Source organism: Scyliorhinus torazame, chromosome 3 (assembly GCF_047496885.1).
Source record: "Scyliorhinus torazame isolate Kashiwa2021f chromosome 3, sScyTor2.1, whole genome shotgun sequence".
Classification (NCBI taxonomy): domain Eukaryota; kingdom Metazoa; phylum Chordata; class Chondrichthyes; order Carcharhiniformes; family Scyliorhinidae; genus Scyliorhinus; species Scyliorhinus torazame.
The window spans coordinates 56,471,700-56,495,649 of record NC_092709.1 but is presented as its reverse complement, the minus strand read 5'-3'; the positions used below and the strand labels follow the sequence as shown (position 1 = coordinate 56,495,649).

Below are 23,950 nucleotides of genomic sequence, written 5' to 3'. Positions count from 1 at the left end.
TTTTAAAAATCGCTTCCAGTTGTGCATAATATTGGCAAGGCTGTATTCACTGTCTGTTCCTAGTTGCTCACAAAGGTGCTGCAAGCTCTCTTTGAACTGATGTACTTTCTCCCCTTGGATATGATGCTTCACAATGATAGAGAATTTTAAAATATTGGGCGGGATTCTCCTGCAATTGGCAGGGCGGCCCGTACCGACGCCAAGAGCGGCGCGAACCACTTCGGCGTCGGGCCGCCCGGAAGTTGCGGAATTCTCTGCAGTTCCAGGGGCTAGGCCGGCGCTGGAGGGTTGGCGCCACGCCAACCGGCGCCGCAGGCCGGCGCAAGTTGGCGCATACGCAGGACTGCCAGCATGTTCTGGCACATGCACAGAACCACCGGTGTGTTTCCTGTGCATGCGCAGGGGGTTTGTTCTCCGTGCCGGCCATGGCGGAGCCTTACAGAGGCCTGCGGGGAGGGAAAGAGTGCCCCCACGGCACAGGCCCGCCCGCAGATGGCCCCTCAGATGCATTTATAATAAAGGCAATCTAACAGCAACTTGAGAGGCAAGCACACACACAGCTAAACGCAGAAAACCAGTTGTTGCTGGTAGAGATACCCAGGGCTGGATTCTCCGCCGGCCGGATGCTCCGTTTTGCCGGCAGCCCGGGGGTTTCCCGACGGCGTGGGGCTGCCCCACAATGGGAAACCCCATTGACTAGCCGGCGTAACGGAGCATCCCGCCGGCAGGGTGAAACAGAAATGTGGTGCGGCGGGGTGGATAATCCAGCCTCCTGTTCCTTCACAGGACGAGCTTTGCAGTGTCCACTCTGACAGAATCAGCATTTAAATGACTGCAATGGTGTGAACGTGCAATACTGGTCTGTTATTTCTGAACTAAAATAGCTCAAATCGGGATGCTGAATACACATCTGTTTTTCAATAATAATGCAGTGTCACAAGGGATCAGAGTACAGAAGTAAAGATGCAATTGTATAGAGTCTTGGTGAGATTGCACCTGCAGTATTGTGTACAGTTTTGGTCTCATTGTCTAAGGAAGGTTACAGTTACCATTGAATGAGTGCAACAGATTTTCATCAGACTAATCCCAGGCATGGCGGATGGCAAGATTGCCTATATGCAGGGCCTAGCTCCCTGATCCCGTCAGTATTTGGCGTGCCGTAGTACTGGAAGAGTTGAGAAATAGATATCCAGTGCTTCTGGATATTGCACCAGCAGTATTGTGTACAATTTGGGGTTCATTATCTAAGGAAAGATACTTGTCATAGAGCAAGTACAAAAAGCACGGGGGGGACCATGACAAAGAGGATCTACAGAAAATCGACATGATGTTGCATGCATTAAGTCATTCCCCGATGGACAGAGCATAGAGCAGCATAAAGCTCTTTTGGCAATGCACTAGGGAAAAAGTTTCAAAAGATGTTTGTGGATTTAGGTACATGAAGGTTACTCCTGGCGCCAAAACCAATTTCCTGCCCATTTTCCCCTTCCTTGCCAGTGCCAGACTGTTCAGTTCTGTGGAGGAGCCATCAGCCTCACGCTTCGGACTCCAAAATTTGCTGTTATCTTTCAAATGAGGTCCAACAGGTTGGGCCTTTGGTGAAGTTCATTGGGCAGTTAGGGTTCACACTCTGTGCAGTGTCCTTCTGGTGAACAGAGTAAGTGGTCACATAAATGTCCCCATGATAAATTATTTTACAAAAAATATTAGCTTTAGCTCTTATATTAAACTACAAACCACCATCATATAACTAGCTAATTTATTCTCTTGCTGCTAACAGAACAAAACCTTTTTTTCTAAATGGGATAATTCTTTTTTGAAATTTATTTTGAAATGCTTTAAGACAAAGCATTTCATAACAACTAATTAATTCACTGTGGTTTGACAATGGCACGTTTAGTGCCAGCTTTACTATGCAAAGATGAATTATTACGCATCAGTTGTAAACAATTTAGACATCCACCAGTGCTGAATTTATTTTGATGAATAACTGTATCTGTATTGAACCTACATACTCAAGCTCCCACAACCTAAGAGTTGCGTTCCTATACTCAATATTTCCTTTAAATCTTCCAGTCTCAAGAATTATTGGAAAAATACATTTTCATAAAATAGTTCAATTGTGAAACCAGCTCGTGGTTGTATGAATTTATATATAGCACCAATAAAATCATACTTAATCCATCAGCTAAAGAAGTGTCCAGCACTAGTTTCTCATCCCTCCCACAGGTGAAACAAACTTGCTCTTTGAAGTATGCTCAACTATGAATGTGTGTTGAAGTTAAGATTTGAAGTCTGGATCTCCTGGGTAAGAATGCAGGGCATTTAAGGGATAGAATCTGTCTTCACCATCTGGGTGGCAATCTGCTGGAGTGGACTACTTGTCTGTTGTAGAATGGAAAATAGATCAGGTTACATAAAGGGCAATGACGTGCTCCATTTGTGTACCGCCAAGTGGTTAAACTGAAATTCTACCCCTTTTATTGGTATTATTTTACATACATTCCCATGATACGACTAGCTTCAGATCGAGGTAGTCTTCTATTAGCGATAGTTATAATATCAAGTGATTTGAATCCAGATATTGCCCACGACTGTTACTATGCGCTACTACTGGCTCACGTAATAGATCAAAACGCACTTAAAGATGTTGAACCTTCTAATAGGAAAGTTGAATATACAGCACTGAAAGATATCATAATATAAACATTTATATCCATTAGAGTTGCTCACAAATGGCAGTACCTGCTACAATGGAGTCTCCTTCTTGTAGTTAAAGCTAGGGTCCGTCCCTTCAATCTGTAATTTTAGGGCTTGCTTCAGACTCAGTTCAGTCTCTGCTAATGGATAACCTTCCAAACATTCAGTATGACCTCTTTCCTGTCCACTCCTTGGAACTGCAACCCTGCCCAGGAAAACAGGATTTGCTTGCAAATAATTTGGATTTGTCATTATTCCATTTCTTTTCTTTTGCTCACTGTGTTGTTGAATTAAGAACTGTTGCTGAGCCCTTGAAGTTTCCTGTGGACTGTGTGGAATCAGGATCTTGCATTGTGACTCGGGCGGTATTTCTTTTAATGACACTGCATTATTCTGTACCATTTTATTTATGGTTGTTCGTTTGTCTAGTTGTGTCATTTCATATTCCAAAACCTTTGGCTGAGATGAGCTGTTTTGCTTGTTTTGAGCTGATCTCTTCCCAGATGAACTAGTTTTGGTGGAACTTTCACTGGGTTCAATGTGTCCAGTTTTGCTACTTTTACTAGATCTCATATTGGGCTTAATTTGTCCCCAATCACAGTCACTAGTTGTGGAACCAGCATGTTGTCCTATGGAGCGTGTGGTAGATGTCGGAGATACAACAGACTGCCTGCTTCGACTGCGTGGCAAAGAATGCTGCTGTATCTGCTCTGTGAAGGACATGCCATGGAAACTGTCCATAGGCACAGTTTGGGCTGTTGCTGTGGATGATGTTGTGCGAAGTGAGGAGTTTTTGGAACTCTTCAGTGAATTATTGGACAATGAAGATTTTTGTCGATCAACTGTTGAATCTGGAGATTCAGAGGGTGAACTGAAAGGGTGTTGAGGGCCATTAGAAAATCCACGCAAGGCAGACTGAAGATCTCCTCCACCAGTGCTGCCAGAGCTATTTGATTTAATTGTCAAGGAGTGCATTTTCACAGTGACAGACTGAGGGGCTGCCTGTTCCATCGTATGAACTGGAGAAGGGCTACATCCATTTAGACTTGATGCTCCATACTTTTCCAATAACTTTATAATCTGTGCATGGCCACCTTTTGCTGCAACACGCATTGCAGTCCGTCCAAATTGGTCTGCATGGTTTGGATCAGCACCATGTTCCAGCAATGTCTGAACAACATCCACGTGCCCTTCCTGGGCTGCAATACAAAGAGCAGTAGCACCTTGGTTACATGTGTGATCTACCAATGCTCCATGGTCAATCAGCAACTGTACAACTTTCACGTGACCCTGCCATGCAGAAGATTGCAAAGCTGACCGCTTCTCATTGTCAGCAGAATTGACATCAGCATGATAATTTATCAAAAGCTGGGCCATTTCCAAATGCCCCTGCCAGCAGGAGACATGGAGAGCAGTTCTCCCCTCTGCATCTGTGCTTTCCACATTTGCTCCATTTTCTAATAAATACTCAGCCATTGCTAGTTGATTTTCAAGTGCCAAGATGTAGAGTGTTGGCCGGTTGTCAGCATCCTTGTAATTCACATCAGCCCCATGACTCAAGAGCAGTTCTACTATATCTCGATGGCCTTCTAATGATGCAACACGTAATGCATTCCTACCATCGTAGCCTCTCTGGTCCACGTTTGATTTGTTTTCAAGCATAACCTGCACACAGTCGTAATGGCCTTCCTGACCTGCTAGTATTAAAGGGACTCGACCATCATTGTCCACTTCATTAGTTCTAGCACCTTGTTCAATAAGTGCTTCGCATACTAGTCGATGACCCTCAAATGCTGACATATGTAATGGAGTCCAACCAGCATCATCTCTATGATTCTCATCTAGTCCTCTGTCCAGCAGAGTACGCACCACTTCGACATTTCCTTGTGCTGAGGCTATACTCAGTACTGTTCTTCCTTCACTATCAATAGTATCTACAGCTGCACCCCAAAACAACAATGTATTTACAACAGATGCATGGCCCATTGATGCGGCAGCCAGAAGAGGAGTACGACCATTGTTATCTGTGTGATCCACATCTGCCCCTCCTTCAAGAAGCAAATCAACAACGTCCACATGACCTTCATAGGCAGCTACTAACAGTGGAGTCATACCATCTTTGTCACAGTGATCAACTTCTGCTCCTCGGTCAATCAGCAAGCTAACTACTGATGCATGACCTTTACTTGCAGGGACGCACAATGCAGCTACTGATAGGGCTGTTCTTCCATCCACATCTTCATGATTGATCTCTGCACCATGATCTACCAGGTGTTCTACTATCTCTCTATGCCCCATGTATGCTGCTGCAATAAGTGCAGTTCTTCCTTCATTATCTGCTTTGTTAACCTCTGCTCCATGTTGAAGCAAATTTAGAACAATGTCCTCGTGTCCTCCCCATGCTGCAGCCCTGAGAGCAGTTCGACTGTCTGCATCTGCGCAATCTACCTTAGCTCCAGCATAGAGAAGTGCAGATACAACCTCCGTATGCCCTCCCCAAGCTGCTGACCTTAATGCTGTCCAGCCATCTTGATCAGTATGATTTATGTTGGCACCATGTCCAATTAGGCAATTAATAACCTTGGTATGGCCTTGCCTTGCAGAAAGTGTAAGTGCAGTCTGTCCATGGTTATCTTCAATTTCTAGATCAGCATCCCTAGATATTAGTAGGTTAACAACATCCAAATTACCACTGTAGGCTGCACTACCCAAAAGTGTTCTCCCATTCGAGTCACTTTGATTAACAGAAGCACCATTGTCTAGTAATGTTCGAATGGAGTCCTCCCGCTCTAGTGCCTGCCGTACAATACATGATGTGCGGTCATCATCACTGTTCACATGAGCTCCTGCTTTGACTAAAAGTTGTAGTATTTCCTGCTCTTTAGGAACCATTGTTGACAAAGCTCCTTTTACAGGTGTGCTGTTCCAGATCATCCACAAGGCCAAGTGATATAGCTCCAGCTGCAGGTTAGAATTAAGCAGGTGCAGTGCAAACTCCTGTACCTCCAAAGGGGAAAGTTCTTTTGCACGACATGTGTAACTCATAGCAAGCATTCTATGGCCCTCTGCTGCATTACACAAATATTTCTGTGTGCAGTGCTTCACGTCGAGCAACCACTCAGCGAAACTGTAATGAAACAGAATTTTAGTGCTCCCCAAGCCATCTACAAGAACCTTTGATAATATATCTAATTTCCGTTGAAATTCTTCAATTGTCATGGTCATGTTTTTTGTCCAGACTGCATGATACAATTCCAAAGTAGTTAACGGCCTACAGGCAGCCAAAATTACATTCAAAATAGGTTGCACTTTTGCAAACTGTTTTCGCACAAAAAGCCTCTGACAAAGCCAGAGATACAGTCCATTCAGTGTTCCTGGAATATCCCTAATCTCTCGCAGCATAATAAAACTTTCCACTACTCCATCAAGGACACGTTCGAGGTAAAGAAAACAGCCACTGCTTTTAATATGGAGCTGGTTCAACATTTCAGCTGTTTCTTTTGTCAAATGTTGTCTCAATGCTTCTTCCTGGTCCAAACGATACAGGATATACTGCTGTACGTCTTTTACAATGTAGGCTTTACGTAGATCATCCAAGCTAATTTTTCGGAAGCCTGAAAGAAAGAAAAAAGATTAAATGATGTGCTTTATGCAGCAGTTTATTGAGCTACTGGTTGCCCCTTTAAAAAATTTTTTTTAAAGTGCCCAAATACGTTAAACTCTTTCTGCAAAGCTGTCGTTGTTAAATATAGTTATGGACGATTCATTCCTTCATCTAGAAAATCTTTGAAATATTTTGAACTTACTGGTCCTGATTTTCAGAGTCGCACCAATTATACACTAGTAAAATAAAACCGATTGAAGTCTTGTTTCTTTGCTGTTAAAGTCAAAATTTGAAACACAAGGAAAATGTTTCAACATGATTGCAAGTTTACTTAGTGATGTGAAAAAAGGTAACAAGGTCTTTCAATTTAATTAACAACTTGTAATAGAAAATGGATTCCATATATTATTTTATTACCTGATGATTTTCTAAAATCCAGTATTCTCATTTTACCAAAGGTGCTTTGTTGCTTAATAGGTTGTGCTACTGCCTCTTGAGCCAGAAGCTCTGAGTTCAAGTACTACTCCAGGACTTGATGGCCACAGAAAGGGAATTCATGGCTCAGTTCAAACTGGTGTTAAGAGCCTATCCTCCTTGCTTTATCTTTGCTGTTTTCATTTTGATTCATGGATGATTAATGGACAAACATCTTTAAGTTGAGCAGGGGAAAAGGGGAACTCCAAGTTCCAATATAGTACACTGTGCTAGATTTGGACAGCAGAACTCAGACCTTTCAGCACCCGAATTAGTTCGATTGGTTGGCTGGAGGCCAATGAATTGGCCAAAAGACCATATTCTGCTGGTAACAGGCATTGCTTGGGTCCTGCCTGAGTGGAATGATTTTCAAAGAGCCTGGGGAAAGGCAATTGGAGACCTGGACACTTAGAGGAAAGGAACTGTCTGTCTCTTGTTTTCTCCAGAAAAGCTGTATTGTTGCTGTATTTCTGAAACTGCAGAGACCTGAATGAATCTACAGTGAAAACCATTACAGACCAGAAATAAAAATTGCGAACTGACAGTTTATATCAAAGAAAGGTGTGCTAAAAAACAACCATCTGAACCAAGGACTCTTATCTTTTTACTTTCATTATTATTTTAGCCCCCCCTCTTCTCCCTCTGTTTGTATTGTCATGGGAATGTCACTTTAAGAAACGTTTGTCTGCTCAAGTGGCTGCAGTATGGATGGAGCTGAGCTCTGGCTCTGGTTTTTAGTTACGCATTGAGAAAAAGTTTGGGTGTGTCTGTTTTTTGTTTTTGTTTTAGTGTTGGAGCTACAGCCAGCCAAAGGTGTAATTTTGATCTCTGCAATCGAAAGACTATCTCTAGATCATTTGGTGAATTCAGAGTGATAACTGCTTTCAGTAGAGAATTTAAACCTGATGTGCTTCTGTAAAAAGGATTTTTGTCTTATGGATGTTAAAAGGAAAGTTTAAGGATTATTTAGAGTGTTGTATTCTTTGGGGGGTGTATTTGAATTGATGGTTGCTAAGATGTTCACTGTGTTTTAAAAAGGTTAACTGAGTTCATAGAATAAACATTGTTTTGCTTTAAAAATTACTTTTAAATTTCTGCTGCACCACACCTGTAGAGTGGGCAGTGTGCTCCCCAAACCACAATCTATTAAAAGTTGTGTGTCAGGTGAACTCCATGATACACTCTGGGGTTCTCTAAACCCTGGCCCATAACAAATTGGGGGCTCGAGGGGGATGAAAGTCTATCTATTGGGTTGGCTTAGTGAACTTAAAGACAGTGAGGGGTGAGCATATTGTGGTTGCTTTTCAGGTGTGGTATTTCAGTTTAAGTAGGGAATATGTTGTGAACAATGGCTCTTTCAGAGGCTCTGAAGTTTTTGGGGGTGAAGACAGTCACACGCAGTACCTTACGGAGAGACTAAAAACAGTCTTTTAGAGTTGGCAAAAACATTGCCTGACAAAATGCGAAAAGATGAGGTAATTATGACGGGGGCTAAGCATTTAAAATTGCCTGAGATACAGTTTGACTCATTGGAAATAGCAAAAATTTAGTTATAAATTAAACAAATGGAACATGAGAAAGAATTAAAGCAGCTTGAATACGAAAGAGAGAGAGAGGAAAAAGAAAAAGAGAGCAAAGAATGGAAAACAGAAAGAATAGCCCTAGCAGAACAAAAAGAAAAAGAAAGGGAGATACAGATCAGGGGAAAAGATAAAAAGAGAGAGTTTGTACTTCAGAAAATGGACACGAAACATGATAGTCAGTTAAAATTGGCGGACATAAAGGGAAACAAACGTACAGTTGGAGGATAGTGATGAGGATAGTGAGAAAGAGTGTCATAGTCGAAGGCTTGGTGGGGATCAATTTAAATATGTCCACGCAGTGCCAAGGTTTGATGAGAAGGAGGTAGAAGCCTTTTTCTTTTCATTTGAGAAGGTACCTAAACAAATGAAATGGCCACAGGACATGTGGGTATTACTAATTCAAACAAAGCTGTTAGGTAAGGCTCGTGAAGTGTTTGCATCACTATTGGGGGAGGTATCTGGGACGTATGAGGTGAAAAGATCCATCTTAGGTGCATATGAACTAGTGCCCCAGACATAGGTTTAGAAATTTAAGGAAAGAATGTGGTCAAAATACATGGAGTTTGAAAGGATCAAACAAGAGTAATTTGATAGGTGGATAAGGGCTTTGAAAATAGACCAAATGTATGAAGCTCTCAGAGAAATTATACTTTTGGAGGAGTTTAAAAATTCAATTCCTGATGTAGTGAGAACTCACGTGGAAGAGCAGAGGGTTAAAACTGCGAGGTTAGCAGCAGAAATGGCAGATGATTAGGAATTAGTTCATAAATCAAAGCTTGGTTTCCGACATCAATTTCAGCCGGTGAGGGATAGAAACTGGGCACATGAGAAATACTCAAGTGGTAGAGGCAAAGATGATCTGATGGGAGATAATAAGGAGATTGTACCTCAGATTAAAAAAGAAATCCAGGAGGGTGGAAAAGACATGAAAAATTTCAAATGTTTTCACTGTAATAAACTAGGCCATGTAAAGTCACAGTGTTGGTGGTGGAAGAAAAGCACTGGGAAGGCTGATGTTGTAAAACAGGATAAGACTGTGGGGTTTGTTAAAGTGGTAAAGGAAAACCCAAGTGAAGCAAAGGAGGTGCAAAAGATTGTACAGCCTGATCAAGAGGTGATTGATAAGAAGGTCCCAGATCTCTTTAAATAATTTACTTGTGTGGGTAAAGTTTACTCATGTATATCAGGAGGAGCAGGTAAAGCAGTCACAATTTTAAGAGATAAGGGAGCTAGTCAATCTTTAATGGTAAGAGATGAGGAGTTATGTAGTTTAGGAGGAATATTGCCAGAAAAGGTGGTAATATGTGGAATTCAGGGTGAGAAGAGTAGTGCTCCATTATATAAGGTAAGGTTGGAAAGTCCAATGAAGAGTGGTGAAGTGGTAGTAGGAGTAATAGAGAAACTATCTTGTCCAGGAATACAGTTTATCTTGGGTAATGATATAGCTGGTTCGCAGGTGGGAGTGATGCCTATTGTGGTTGATAAGCCAGTGGAAAATCAGACAACTGAAGTGTTGAAGGACGAGTGTCGTGGGATTTTTCCGGATTGTGTAGTAACAAGGTCGCAAAGTCACAGGTTAAGACAAGAGGAGAAATCAAAGAGTGAAGATGAAGTTGAAGTGCAATTATCAGAAACGATTTTTGATCAGATGGTTGAAAAAGAAGAACAGGTGGAGGATAAGGCGGATATTTTTAGTTCAGGAAAATTGGCGGAGTTACAACAGAAAAATGTAGAAATAAACCGGATGTATCAGAAAGCATACACGGAAGAGTATGTATACCAGAGTGTTATTACCGTAAAAGTGATGTCTTGATGAGAAAATGGAGACCTTTACATATGCAGGCGGATGAAAAGTGGGCAGAAGTTCATCCAGTGGTATTGCCGGTAGAGTATAGAAAGGAGGTGTTGCGAGTTGCACGTGAGGTACCAGTGGGAAGTCATTTGGGTGTAAGGAAAACTCAAGCTAAAATACAAAAGCATTCTTATTGGCCTGGATAACATACGGATGTAGTTACATTTTGTTGATCGTGTCACACATGTCAAGTGATAGGGAAACCTCAAGCAGTGATAAAACCAGCACCCTTAATACCCAATCCAGCATTTGAGGAACCTTTTAAAAGAGTCTTAATTGATTGCGTAGGACCCCTTCCTAAAACGAAAAGTGGGTATCAATATCTTTGGACTATAATGGGTGTGTCTACTAGATTTCCAGAGGTCATTCCAGTACGTAATATTACGGCTAAAAACATTGTGGCGGAGTTACTTAAATTATTTACTAGATATGGACTACCCACAGAAATACAATCGGACCAAGGATCAAATTTTACCTCAAAGTTATTCAAAGAAGTTATGGATAGCTTAGGAATAAACAATTAAAATCAAATGCAAACCATCCAGAATTGCAGGGAGCATTAGAAAGGTGGCATCAGACATTAAAGAGAATGTTGTGGGCTTATTGTCAAGATTATCCAGAGGATTGGTATAAAGGAATTCCATTCGTACTGTTTGCAATTAGGAATGTACCTAATGAGTCAACCAAATTCATGTCCATTTGAACTAATTTTTGGTCATGAGGTAAGAGGACCATTTAAATTAATTAAGGAAAAATTGGTGAGTGAGAAATCAGAATTTACATCATTGGATTACGTGTCAAATTTTAGGGAACGATTAAATAGAGCAGGGGAATTAGCTAGACAACATTTAAAAGTTGCACAACATGTGATGAAACGGGTAGCGAACAAGAAATCCAAAGTTCGTAGTTTTGCCTGTGGAGATAAAGTTTTAGTATTGTTACCAGTGGTAGGTGAACCTTTAAAAGCAAAGTTTTGTGGACCGGATCAGATTGAAAGGAAATTAATTGAGGTGAATTATGTGGTAAGAACGTCAGATAGAAGGAAAACTCACCGCGTGTGTCCTGTGAATATGCTGAAAAGGTACTTTGAAAGGGGAGAGAAAAAGGAGTAGGTTTAATGATTCTAACTCAAAGTGATGAACCAAATCCAGATGACTGTGAATTTGACATACCTCAAATTGAATTGGAAAACGAGGATGGTCTTAAAAATTGGGATAAATTGTTGAGTTACCTTCCAGAGGAAAAATGGACTGACCTGAAAGAGTTATTGATATCACATGGGCAAGTTTGTGGAGATAGGTTGGGAAGCACTAAAATGGCTATACATGATGAAGATGTGGGAAATACTGTTCCAATCAAACAACATTCATATAGACTTAACCCTTTAAAATTGGCACAGGTTAACAAAGAGATTGAAAGTATGCTTAAAAATGGCATAATTGAAGTGGGTTGCAGCCAATGGAGCTCACCCATAATAATGGTACCAAAACCGGACAGTACCCAACGGTTGAGTGTGGACTAAATAAAGGTTAATGCAGTTACAAGAACAGACTCTGATCCTATCCCACACTTGGAGAATTGCATTGAGAAGGTGGGACAATCCGTTTTTGTTTCCAAATTGGATTTACTTAAAGGTTACTGGCAGGTACCATTATCCGAAAGGGCGAAGGAGATTTCAGCTTTTGTGACTCCAGATGGTATATACCAATTCAAAATTATGCCATTTGGCATGAAAAACACCCCAACCACATTTCAATGGTTAACTAACAAAGTCGTTCCAGGATTACCCAATTGTGCGGTATACATCGATGATCTGGTCATTTTTAGCCAGACATGGACAGAACATTTGAAGCATTTGATGGGAGTTAGTCATCGACTTCAGGAGGAGGGTTTGGTGATAAACCTAGCCAAAAGTGAATTTGGAAAAGCCCAAGTCACTTTCCTTGGCCATACAATCGGACCGGGTCGGATGGTCCCACGGGATGTGAAAACAAAAGTTATTGGGGAGTTTCCAAAACCCTTGACGCGAAGGGAAATAATGCGATTTCTGGGTATTACCGGAAATTTATACCGAATTTTAGCAGTGTGGTCGCCCCACTGACTGACTTGCTGAAGAAGCATAACAAATTCCAGTGGACAGCGGAGTGCCAACAGGCATTTGACGGCCTGAAGGCTGTGTTAACCACTGCTCCGGTGTTAGCCATCCCAAATTACACAAAACCATTCAAAGTGGCTGTTGATGCGAGTGATGTGGGTGTAGGTGTGGTGCTTCTACAAGATGACGATGAAGGGCTAGAGCGACCTACTGGTTATTTTTCAAAAAAATTTAATTCTCACCAGAAGTATTCCACGATTGAGAAGGAGACTTGAGCTTGGTGCTGGCTTTGCAACATTTTCAAATGTATGTGACCAGCTATCTGTCTGACACGATTATCTGTATTGATCATAATCCACTGACGTTTTTGGCGCGATTCCGGAATAACAATGCCAGACTGTTTTGACTGAGTTTATTGTTACAGCCATTTCATTTAAAAATAATACACGTGGCAGGACGAGAAAACGTGATAGCCGATGCTTTGTCAAGAATGTGATGACGAGTTACAGGAAGAAGAACTGAAATGGACTATGTTATTATGCCTGTTTGCGTGAGTTGTTTTTTTAAACGAAAAGTATATTTACTGTCTGCATTTCTTAAAGGAAAGTGAAAAGGTGAAAAATGAAACCATCTTGAAGTTGATGGTTTATTTTTTTTCCTTGGGGGGGGGGGGGGGGGTGTCATGGGAATGTCACTTTAAGAAATGTTTGTCTGCTCAAGTGGCTGCAGTGATGTCAGAGTGTGGGTGGAGCTGAGCTCTGGCTCTGCTTTTTAGTTTTGCTTTGAGAAAAAGCTTGGGTGTGTGTTTTTTTTGGTTTCGTTTTAGTGTTGGAGCTACAGACAGCCAAAGGTGGTGTAATTTTGATCTCTCTGCAATCTAAAGACTATCTCTAGATCATTTGGTGAATTGAGAGTGATAACTGTTTTCAGTAGAGAATGTATACCGGATGTGCTTCTGTAAAAAGGATTTTTGTCTTATGGATGTTAAAAGGAAAGTTTAAGGATTATTTAGAGTGTTGTATTCTTTGGGGGGTGTATTTGAATTGATGGTTGCTAAGATGTTCACTGTGTGTTTTAAAAAGGTTAACTGAGTTCATAGAATAAACATTATTGTTTTGCTTTAAAAATTACTTTTAAATTTCTGCTGCACCACACCTGTAGAGTGGGCCGTGTGCTCCCCATGCCACAATCTAGTAAAAGCCGTGGGTCAGGTGAACTCCATGATACACTTTGGGTTCTCTAAACCCTGGGCCATAACAGTATGTCATGTGTATGTGCGTGTAGAGGGTGGGATGAGTTAGGAATTAGATAATAGTTAACCTGTTGTATTTCCTGCATATTTCATTATAATTGTTATCAATAAACTTAATTGTGTTTACATTTATAAACCTGGTGACTATAGTTATTGAGCAGTTAAGGGTGAAAGACTTTGGGTGTTTTTTTCTCAAAAAATGTATTCATTTCTTTTTTATTAAATTTTTAGAGTACCCAATGCTTTTCTTCCAATTAAGGGGCAATTTAGCATGGCCACCTACCTGTACATCTTTGGGTTGTGGGGGCGAAACCCACGCAAACACGGGGAGAATGTGCAAACTCCACACGGACAGTGACCCAGAGCCGAGATCGAACCTGGGACCTCGACGCCGTGAGGCAACAGGGCTAACCCACTGCGCTGCCCTCCATGCTGCCCGGAATGAACACTCTAATGATGACCATGAAACCATTGTTGATTGTTGTAAAAACCCTGGTTCACCAATGTCCTTTATGGAAGGAAATCGGTCATCCCTACATGGTATGGTCTACATGTGACTCCAAACCCACAGTAATGTGGTTGACTCCTAAGTGCCCTCAGGGATGGGCAATAAATGCTGGCCCGGCTAGCGACGCCCACATCCCATGAACGAATCAAGAACAAAAAATGCAAAAAGGTTAGATGGCGAATGATGACTAAGCCATGGTTGAAGAAGTACAGACATGAGGAGGCAGATAGAGGTCATGGGGTGGGGAGTGGGAATTGATTGGGGAAATGAAAAGGAGGGGGAAGAGTAATGGAAGATGGGTACTGACAGAGGGAGAAAATTGGAAGCTGACCAAAGGTAAAAATACAACTTTGTTTGGGTGGCGGGTGCGGTGATGTTAAAACAAACTTATCTTTGCAGGGCCAAAGGAAGAATGCTACGCTCTTCCAGGGTGTCAAACTGACTTAGTTGGGTGTTGGCGGGAATGGGAAGCAGACTTTCTTACTTTTCTGGCAGGTGACAGAGGTTCTTGTTCAGCATATTTAGCACGAAGGGGCCTAACTTAGGTGGTGAGTAGAATTTGCAGGTTCTCATGAAGAGGCAAGGAGAAACTGTGAGATTCCTCATTGAGAATGACCCAGGAAGATAATTGTGCACCCAGGAGTTATTTAACAACAAATCTGCAAAACCACACGACAATTTAACACCATTATTATCCATATTCAAATATGGACTATGGCGTGTGCTGGGATCAAAGAACATTTGCTGTAGGAAAGGAGTCTATTCAGTCCATCATGTCGGTGTCAACTGAAAAATAAGCATTCCAGTCTAATACCACGTTCCAGTTCTTGGTCTGTTGCCCTGTAGATCACAGCACTTTAATACATCCAAATATTTTATAAACACCATGAGGGTTGCTGCCGCTACCACTGATGGTAAATTAATGTCCGTTCTTTAATTTAAGTAACTTTGGATACAGGTAATTTTCAGAAGTGATCAGCGGGATTCTCCAACCCCCCCCCACCGGATCGGAGAATCCCCAGTGGGCAGCACGAATCCTGCCCCGCCAACCGACGCTGGCTGCCGTATTCTCCGCCGCTGTTTTTCGGGCGGGGTTCACGCCACGCTGGTCGGGTCCCGTTGGCAGCGACCCCACCCTCGGCAATTCTCTGGGCCCCGATAGGCCGAGCGGCCGTCCCTTTTTGGCCAGTCCCGCCGGTGTGGGTTAGACGTGGTCCCACATGGCGGGACCTGGCAGGTAAGTCGGCTGGGGCGGTCCTTGGGGGATCCGACCCCGGGGGGGGGGACCCCGTATGGTGGCCTGGCTTGCGTTCGGGGCCCACCAATCTGCGGGCGGGCCTTTGCCGTGGGGGCACTCCTTCCTTCCGCGCCAGCCCCTGTAGGCTCCGCAATGGCCGGCACAGAGAATAGAATCCCCCGCGCATGTGCCAAAACACGCCGGCGGTTCTGCGCATGCGCGAGATCACGCCGGCCCTTTGGCACCGGCTGGCATGGTGCCAACCCCTACGCACTTTCGGGGGCTGTTGATGCCAGAGTGTTCGCGCCGGTTTTCCCGCCGGCATGGGGACTTAGTCCCTGGAAAGGAGAATCCCGCCTGATATCTCCTGACTTCCTTGCACACGCGCATGCTGACTCATCACTCCCACTTCGCTCCTGCTTTTGAATTCCAACATAATACAAAACATTGCAAAGTCCTATGTATCATAGAGGTGTAACGAGTTTTGTTGGTAAATTAAGATACTTTTGATAATGGAATATCACCAGTTTTCCATGTATTTTGAAATATTGTGATCCACCCAACAATATTAATAAATGATAGATGATCAATACATTATTTTTTGCAGGGGATGACGCATTTCAGTACAGCTTCACAGATTTCCCTGATTTTATACTTTATACTGATCTGCCATAGCGGTTATTCCTCAGATTCTTTGGCCCTGGATTCATCATTTTTCTTTGCAATCACTTTTTACCTGATAAGAAAAAATCTCAGATTGGACGTGCCAACACTTGAATAATTCTGCAGCACTTTTCCAAAAAGAAATAAAGTTTCCTTAGAACCCCTAGTGTAGATGGAGGCCATTTGGCCCAAGCCTGCATTGACTCCCCGCAAGAGCACTCCACCTAGACCCATTCCCCTGCCCTATCCCGGAATCCCACGCATTGATCATGGCCAATCCATCTAACCCGCACATCTTTGGATTGTGGGAGGAAATTGGAGCACCTGGAGGAAACCCAGGCAGACACGGGGAGAACATACCAACTTCACATAGTCACCCAAGGCCGGAATCGAACTCAGGTCCTTGGCACGGTGAGGCAACAGTGCTAACCACTGTGCCGCCATTTTGCAATACCCCAACATTTGGCTCTCTGGACCATTTCAGGTTTAGAACCAACAAGAATAGCCAATTTGATTTGACTGCTTGCAGCAAATCATTGCAAGATTTTATTTTTAAAATGTTTAATTTATTACTTTATCAGAGTTACAAAGCTAGAGCTTAGTGTGGACAGGGGCAACCCCCTAATCCAGCTCCTTGCCTGCTCCAAAAAACAATTCAAATTTAATCCAATTCATGGTCCCCACAAGAGGGACATACCAGATGCAGGCATTACACCTGACCTCACGCTCAATTTGAATTTTTTGGTTGTAGAGCTTCCCTGATTTTGGGATGGCATATGTGCCAAAATACCTTTTAAAAACAATGTAATTTTGACTTGTACGGCAAAGCTGAGCAAAAACATGACAGCTTCAAATGTTTCTCTCTAAATAGGATTTAAATGTTTTGTCCAAATCAGCATCGGCATTGACTCAGGAGTAGGAGATTCTTCTTCGCACTGCTATTGTAAAGAGATTTTCCAGTCTGATACAAATATCTTCAAATCATGAAAGTCATGCACCAGCAGCAAAAGGCTCCTCACAGCAATATTTTATTCACCATTCTAGGTTCTATAAGACAAAAACCTAATGTGATATATATCACATTTTCATAACTACTATGATATATTTCAGTTCTTTTTAAAGAAAAATACTTGGCTGAGAAGTGTTCTGGCAGAAAATACTTTCTTACCATTTAAATGTCAGCTTTAGAACATATTGTTCACTGGTCAGTGCATTACTTGAGCCATTTACAGTGCCAATCAACAATAAAGTGCACACCTAGACTGCTCCAGTCAGTCACTGATTGCCATCTAAGAGCACAGCAAGACATCGAAAGCAGCTGTACAACAAAAAGAGATATATTGTGAAAAGCTCTCAATAGCAATTATATCCTGAAGGGTTTGTCACAGTAAATGTGCTTTCCCATGGATGTTACATTCTTAAGTAATCAGTACCAATAAACTGCCTAGTGCAACACACTGTATCATCATGTCACCAGCCCAAGTGGAGACAATACTACAAAGGTAGTGCTATCGATAGTGCTGCAATGGTAATACAAATAAAGCAATGCTGGATGTGTTTTTTTGCACTGTAATTATTGAGAGAAAGCTGACTGGCTCAGAGATAGCAAGCAAAGGATATGTTTGTCTTTATATTTTATGCACCAAATAATTGTGAAAAATATTAAAGTTGCAAATTTGGCAACAGTGTGCACATTTGGGTGGGGTGTGACACTAAGAAGAATCATTCATTATCTGATTCTGCACTTCCCTGGAAAGAATTTTGCATCAAACTTGCATCAAATCAATCATGGGGTGAAGTCTATATATGAAAAGGGAACTCTTTTAAACAGCATGTCAAACGCATGAGTAAGCAGAAGGAAGGACTACAGAGCTTCTGGTGGTCTCAAATAGAAACTTCCGACTCTCAACAGGAACATATTTAATAATCAATACAGAGTGAAATCTATCTATAATGGCTACCCCTGGGACTAGCATCACTGTCTCTTTGGACCGATGGTTTCAATGGGAAGGTTTCTCTGAATGGCCAATTTATACTGTCAGGATGGATGGAAACTGCTCATTAGACATTTTTCATGATGCATTCCTTTCTTCTTCTTCTGCCTTTGAAGATTCTTCCGACCTCATACTTCCCCCTTTTCTGAAAGATAAACTATATGCTGTTTGTTGGTATGAAATAATTAATTTACCACATAACAAAACAAACTTTTTTTTGTCTTAAAATCACTGCCATACGTTGAGGTACAGTTCCAAGGGTTTTAAGTACCCAACAATCTCAAACACATAGCACCCTTGATGCATGAGTCGAACATAAGAGTAAGGGATTATGAGATCAATTATGTACTTATTTACGACAATGCAATCAAGGCAAGAAAACACGATTAATTGTTTGCCTACATAATGGGTGAGAATGTGGAACTTAAGGCCATATGGAATAGTTGAAGTAGACAACAAAGATATATATAAAGGGAGACTTATTGCATACATAAAGAAAGAGGGGATACAATGGAAAGAGACCCAATGGAAGCATAAACAAATACAGACTTCTTGGGCCAACTGGCCTGTTTTGATGCAACACTATCTAGCTTGGGAGTGCCAAGGTCTTTGTTGAAACAGTTGTGCAATTGAATCCCATTTTGAATGCTTGGTTGAACTCCAAGCTTCACTACTGGATTCAGCTCAGTGAGGGTTGTTTACACAACTGTCAAGCTTTCTTTGATTGGTAATTTTATGAGTTGAGAGAATTGTGCATCTTTGAAGTGGTTTATGATTGCCTGCTTGTTTTGATAGCTTTATGACTAAGCTTTTTATGGGGAATTTGAGTGGATGTTTATTTATTTTCATAGTTTCATGAGTATTTCAAAGTCTTCCCAGTGCTATTATATGGCGCATGAACCTTGTAAATGGTACACATTGCTGCCGCTGTGCATGTTTCTTAACAAATTCAGAAATGACATTCTATGTGATTGTGACAAAGGTAAATATCCGTCTTCGTCCTTTGACATGGTTGGCTGCACCCGCTTCTTCCAACGACTCTCCACTGTCATCCAGTTGGGTCAGACTGCACTTATCTGTTTAATTGTAGTCAGAATATCTCTTTCAATGGCTTCTTTTCCTGTCCCAGTACCCTTACCCTTGGACCCCTCCAATTTCTCTTCTACATGCTGCCCAATGACATCATCACCCGGAAGCACAGCACTGGTTCACACATGGACACCGACAGCATCAAGCCCTATTTCACCAGTACCTCTCTCAACTCCTCTAGTGTTGTTAAATTATCCAATTACTTATCTGATGTCCAGTACTGAATCAGCAGAGATTTCCTCCAATTGAATACTTGAAAGACTGAAGGCATCGTCATTGGTCCCCTGTCCAAACAGCGTCTGAGCAACTGTCCCCATCTCTCTCTCTGGCAATAGGCTGAGACTAAACCAGTCTGTTTGCAAGCTTGATGTCATATTTAATCCCCAAACAAGCTTCTGACAGACATCTGCATCCTCTTTTAAACGCTACTTTCTCCCGTGTCTGCGTGGGTTTCGACCCCACAACCCAAAGATATGCAGGTTTGGTGAATTGGCTACACTAAATTGCCCCTTAATTGGGTACTCTAAATTTATTTTAAAAAATGCTACTTCCATCTCCGTAACACCAGACTTTGCTCTTGCCGCCTCACATTTTCTGCTGAAAACTTCAATGATGTCTTTGTAACCTCAGAACATTATTATTCCAATACATTCCTGGCTATTCTCCAACATTCTACATTCTGTACAACTGAGGTCATCCAAATTCTGCTGCCCATGTTTTACATGTAACAGTCCCATTCAACTGTCACCCCTGTGCTAACTGACCAGTACTGGATCCTGGTCAAGCTTTGCCTTGATTTTAAATTTCTCATCTTTGTTTTCAAATATCTCCATAGCTTCATTCCTCCCTATCTGTGTAATCTAGTCCAGACCCACAACCCGTTTGTTTATCTAATTCTGGCATCTTGGCCATCTTCAAATTCAATGGCTCTACTTTTGGTAGCGAGGCCTTCTGCTACTTAGGCTTAAAGTTCTGGAATCCCCTTCCTAAAACTCTCTGCCACCTTACCTCACTTTTCCTCTTTAGTACACTCTTTAGAACCTACTCTTTGACCAACCTTTGACCACCTGCCCTAAAATCACTTAACGTGGTTCCGTGTCTAATCTAGCTTTATGTAAACACAAGAAATAAAGGTAGAAGCAGGCCATTTGACTCTCCTATTCCGCCATTCAATAAGATCATGGCAGGTCTTCTACCTCAACTGGACCTGCCCACACTCTTCCCACAAAACCGTTATTTTCTGAGTATCAAAACATCCTCGTCTTGAATATTGTCATGAAGATATGTCTTCTGCCGAATTATGATTATTAATCCACTAGCTGGAAACATGAACTGGACTTTTAGAAAACTTTTAAAAAACACAGATTAAAGTGACTTGAACGCGCAGCCAAGTTTAAAAAAAAATATTTGTTCAGGGGTTGCGAATGTCGCTGGTCAGCATCTATTGCCTTGAACTGAGTGGCTTGCTAGGCCATTTCAAAGGGCATTGTTAAGAGCTAACCACATTGCTGTTGGTCTGGAGTCACATGTAGGCATGGCCAGGTAAGGGTGGCAAATTTCCTTGCCTAAAAGACATTCGTGAACCAGATGGGTCTTTACGACATTTGCAATGGTTTCATGGTCATCATTACACTTTTAATTCCAGATCTTTACTGATCTTAAATTCCACCATCTGCCGCAGTGAGATTCGAACCCTGGTCCCCAGAGGATTACCCTGGGTCTCTGGATTACTAGTCCAGTAACAATATCACTACGCCACTAGCTCCCCTAATTTGGCATTACTGTACATTCCACATTCCGGCCCCATTGAGAGGGAGATGGCATGTCTGCAAGAATCCAAATATATTAATGAAACATATTTCCTATTCTATTAGCACAATGTCCAGAAACTCAAAACTGGGTGGAGAGAAACCACCAATCCTAATTACTTGAATAATGGCCCCCTGGCTAAGAAGGGTATTCCTAGACCTGACCTAATCATATTGCAATTGGAATACACAATTGGAATACACAATCATCTTTGAATTACCAGAGTTCAAGAGGGCTGTCACATGACAGCATGGGTGGCACGGTAGCATTGGTTAGCAGTTGCCTTACAGCTCCAGGGTCCCAGGTTCGATTCCCAGCTTGGGTCACCGTCTGTGCGGAATTTGCATGTTCTCCCCCTGTCTGTGTGGGTTTCCTCTGGGTGCTCTGGTTTCCTCCCACAGTCCAAAGATGTACAGGTTAGGTGGATTGGCCGTGCTAAATTGGCCTTAGTGGCCAAAAAGGGTAGGTGGGTAGGGTGGAGGTGTGTGGGCTTAAGTAGGGTGTTCTTTCTAAGGGCCGGTGCAGACTTGATGGGCCGATTGGCCTCCTTCTGCACTGTAAATTCTATGATTCTATGACAAGCCAACACTATGTTTTAAGTATGTGTTCTCAACAGAATGGAAACCAAGCAGCTGAGAAGCGGATCATTCCTCTCTCTTCACCCAACTTGCAAACTTTTGGGCCCCGACTGCTGTTGCTTGCAAAAGCACGGTGGCACAGTGGTTAGCACTGCTGCCTCACAGTGCTAGAGACCAGGGTTCAATTCTGGCCTTGCGTGACTGAGTGTGCGGAGTTTGCATGTTCCCCCCAATGTCTGCGTGGATTTCCTCTGGGTGCTTTTGTTTCCTCCCATTGTCCAAAGATGTGCAGGTTAGGTGAATTGACCATGATCAATGTCCAGGGTTAGGCAGGGGGTGGGTGTAGAGAAGTGGGCCCACGTAGTTTTCTTTCAGAGGCTTGCTGCAGGTTCAATGGGCCAATTGGCCTCCTTCTGCACTGTAGGGATTCTATGAACTGAACTCCATAGCTATGGCGCCAGAAGGATAGACAGATCATCCACCTGTAGTTTTAAACTGCCTTGACTCAAATCAGAAGACCACTGAATGAAAGTCACAAGACTACTGAATTCAGCCTGAAGCTACCAAATTACAGAACATGAAAACCTTTGAACGCTTATGGATTCCAATCTGACCGACGTATACTTCCCCACTCGTAATTTGTTTTTTTGTGTGTGGACTGACTGTGCACACATGTCTTTAGTAGGAAAAAACGGGCCTGGAGGATCTGGAACAAGGGGTCACAGCCTTAAGATATGAGGTAGGCCGTTTAGGACTGAGATGAGGGAAAATGCCTTTACTCAGAAGGTAGTAAACCTATGGAATTCTCTACCACAGAAGGATGAGGTGGCTGAATCATTGAATATGTTTAAGGAGGAAATAGACAGCCTTCTAGACTCTAAAGGTGTCAAGGGGTTTGGGCAGAGTGCTGATGCGTGGCATTGAGATAGTGGATCAGCCATGATCACATTGAATGGCAGAGCAGGGCTGAATGGCCTCCTCCTCCTCCTATTCTTCTCTATGCACACAAGTATTTTATTTTACTTAGATTGGTTTAAATATAATAAAGCTAATGTACTTTTTCGTTAAAATTCAAGAAAACCTGCCCTGTTGGTTCTTTCATGATCATTACATATAAACTGTTAAGTACTCACTGAACTGGCAAGTATATCCTTTTTCAAACAAAAGAAAACCTTTTGCGGTCAAAAGAGGAGAGGGCAAAGGAGGGAGTCACCCTCATCTAACCATAACAATATATTCAATAGTCCAAAGATTCACAACAATGTTAGTGAAGCAATCTCTTCTCATCTCAATCCTAAATAGCCAATTTCTTACCCTGAGACTATGACGCTGTGTTCTAGATTCTCAGATGGGAAACATTGCAGCATCTACTCTGTCAGCCGCTTTAAAATTTTCTGTTTCAATTAGATCACCTCTCAATCTGCTAACCTCCAGGGAATATTGGCCAAGTCTACCCCTCCTCATGGCTGCAGGGTGACCAGGAATGGGAATTTAACACCCTGAATATTCAGTATTTAGGAAGGATAGAAAAAAAGGAAAAGGTGGTGGGGTTGTATTGCTGGTTAAAGAAGAAATTAATGCAATAGGATATTAGCTCAGACTGTGTGAATGGGTAGTGCTGAGAACCAACAAGGGGCAAAAAGACATGAGTGGGAGCTTGTTTATAGACCCCCAAACTGTAGTGGTGATGTTGGGAATGGCATTAAACAGGAAATTAGAGATGCATGCGATAAAGGAACACCTGTAAGTATGGTGGCTTTAATCTGCATATAGATTGGACAAATCAAATTAGTAAAAATACTGTCAGGAGGAATTCCTGGAGTGTATGCGGGATGGCTTTCTGCACCAATAAGTTTAGGAACCAACAGAGAACAGGCCATCTTAGTCTGGGTATTGTGTAATGAGAAAGGAATAATTGGCAATATAGTTGTGTGAGGCCCTTGGGGGATGAGCAACCAGAATATGACAGAATTCCTATCAAGATGGAGAGTGACATAGTTGATTCTGAGACTACGATGGGGAACATTATTTCAAGGTATGACAGTGAATAGGCAGTGGCAAACATTTAAAGAGCACATGGGTGAACTGCAACAATTACTCATTTGTTTCTGCCGCAAAAATAAAATGGGAAAGGTGGCCAAACCATGGCTTACAAAAAAAGATAGTATTTGGTCCAAGGAAGAGGCTTATAAATTGTCTAGAAAAACAGTAGAGCTGAGGATTGGGAACAGTATAGAATTGTGAAAAAGAGGTCAAAGGGATTAATTGAGAAAATAAGAGTACATTAATAAACTTGTGGGGAATATGAAAAACTGACTGTAAAAGTTTCTATATGTATGTGAAATGAAAATGATTAGTGCAGACAGACACAGCCTGACCAACTAAATACATACTTTGGTTCTGTCTTCAAAAGGAGGACACAAATAACGTACTAGAAATGTTGGGGACCACAGGGTTTAGTGAAAGGGAGGATCTGAAGGAAATCAGTATTAGTAGGGAAATGATGTTGGGG

The 23,950-nt window shown here is 42.1% G+C and overlaps 1 protein-coding gene across 1 annotated transcript in view; it reads right to left on the bottom strand.

Annotated features, from left to right (window-relative positions):
* ankrd50 (ankyrin repeat domain 50) overlaps positions 1-23,950 on the bottom strand; it is a 197,910-nt gene that overhangs the window by 2,869 nt on the left and 171,091 nt on the right. Inside the window, exon 3 of the mRNA XM_072495683.1 lies at positions 2,746-6,314. Within this exon, the coding sequence (XP_072351784.1) occupies positions 2,749-6,314 (3,566 nt within the window). The 3' untranslated portion in view covers positions 2,746-2,748. The remainder of the gene's footprint in view (positions 1-2,745; positions 6,315-23,950) is intronic.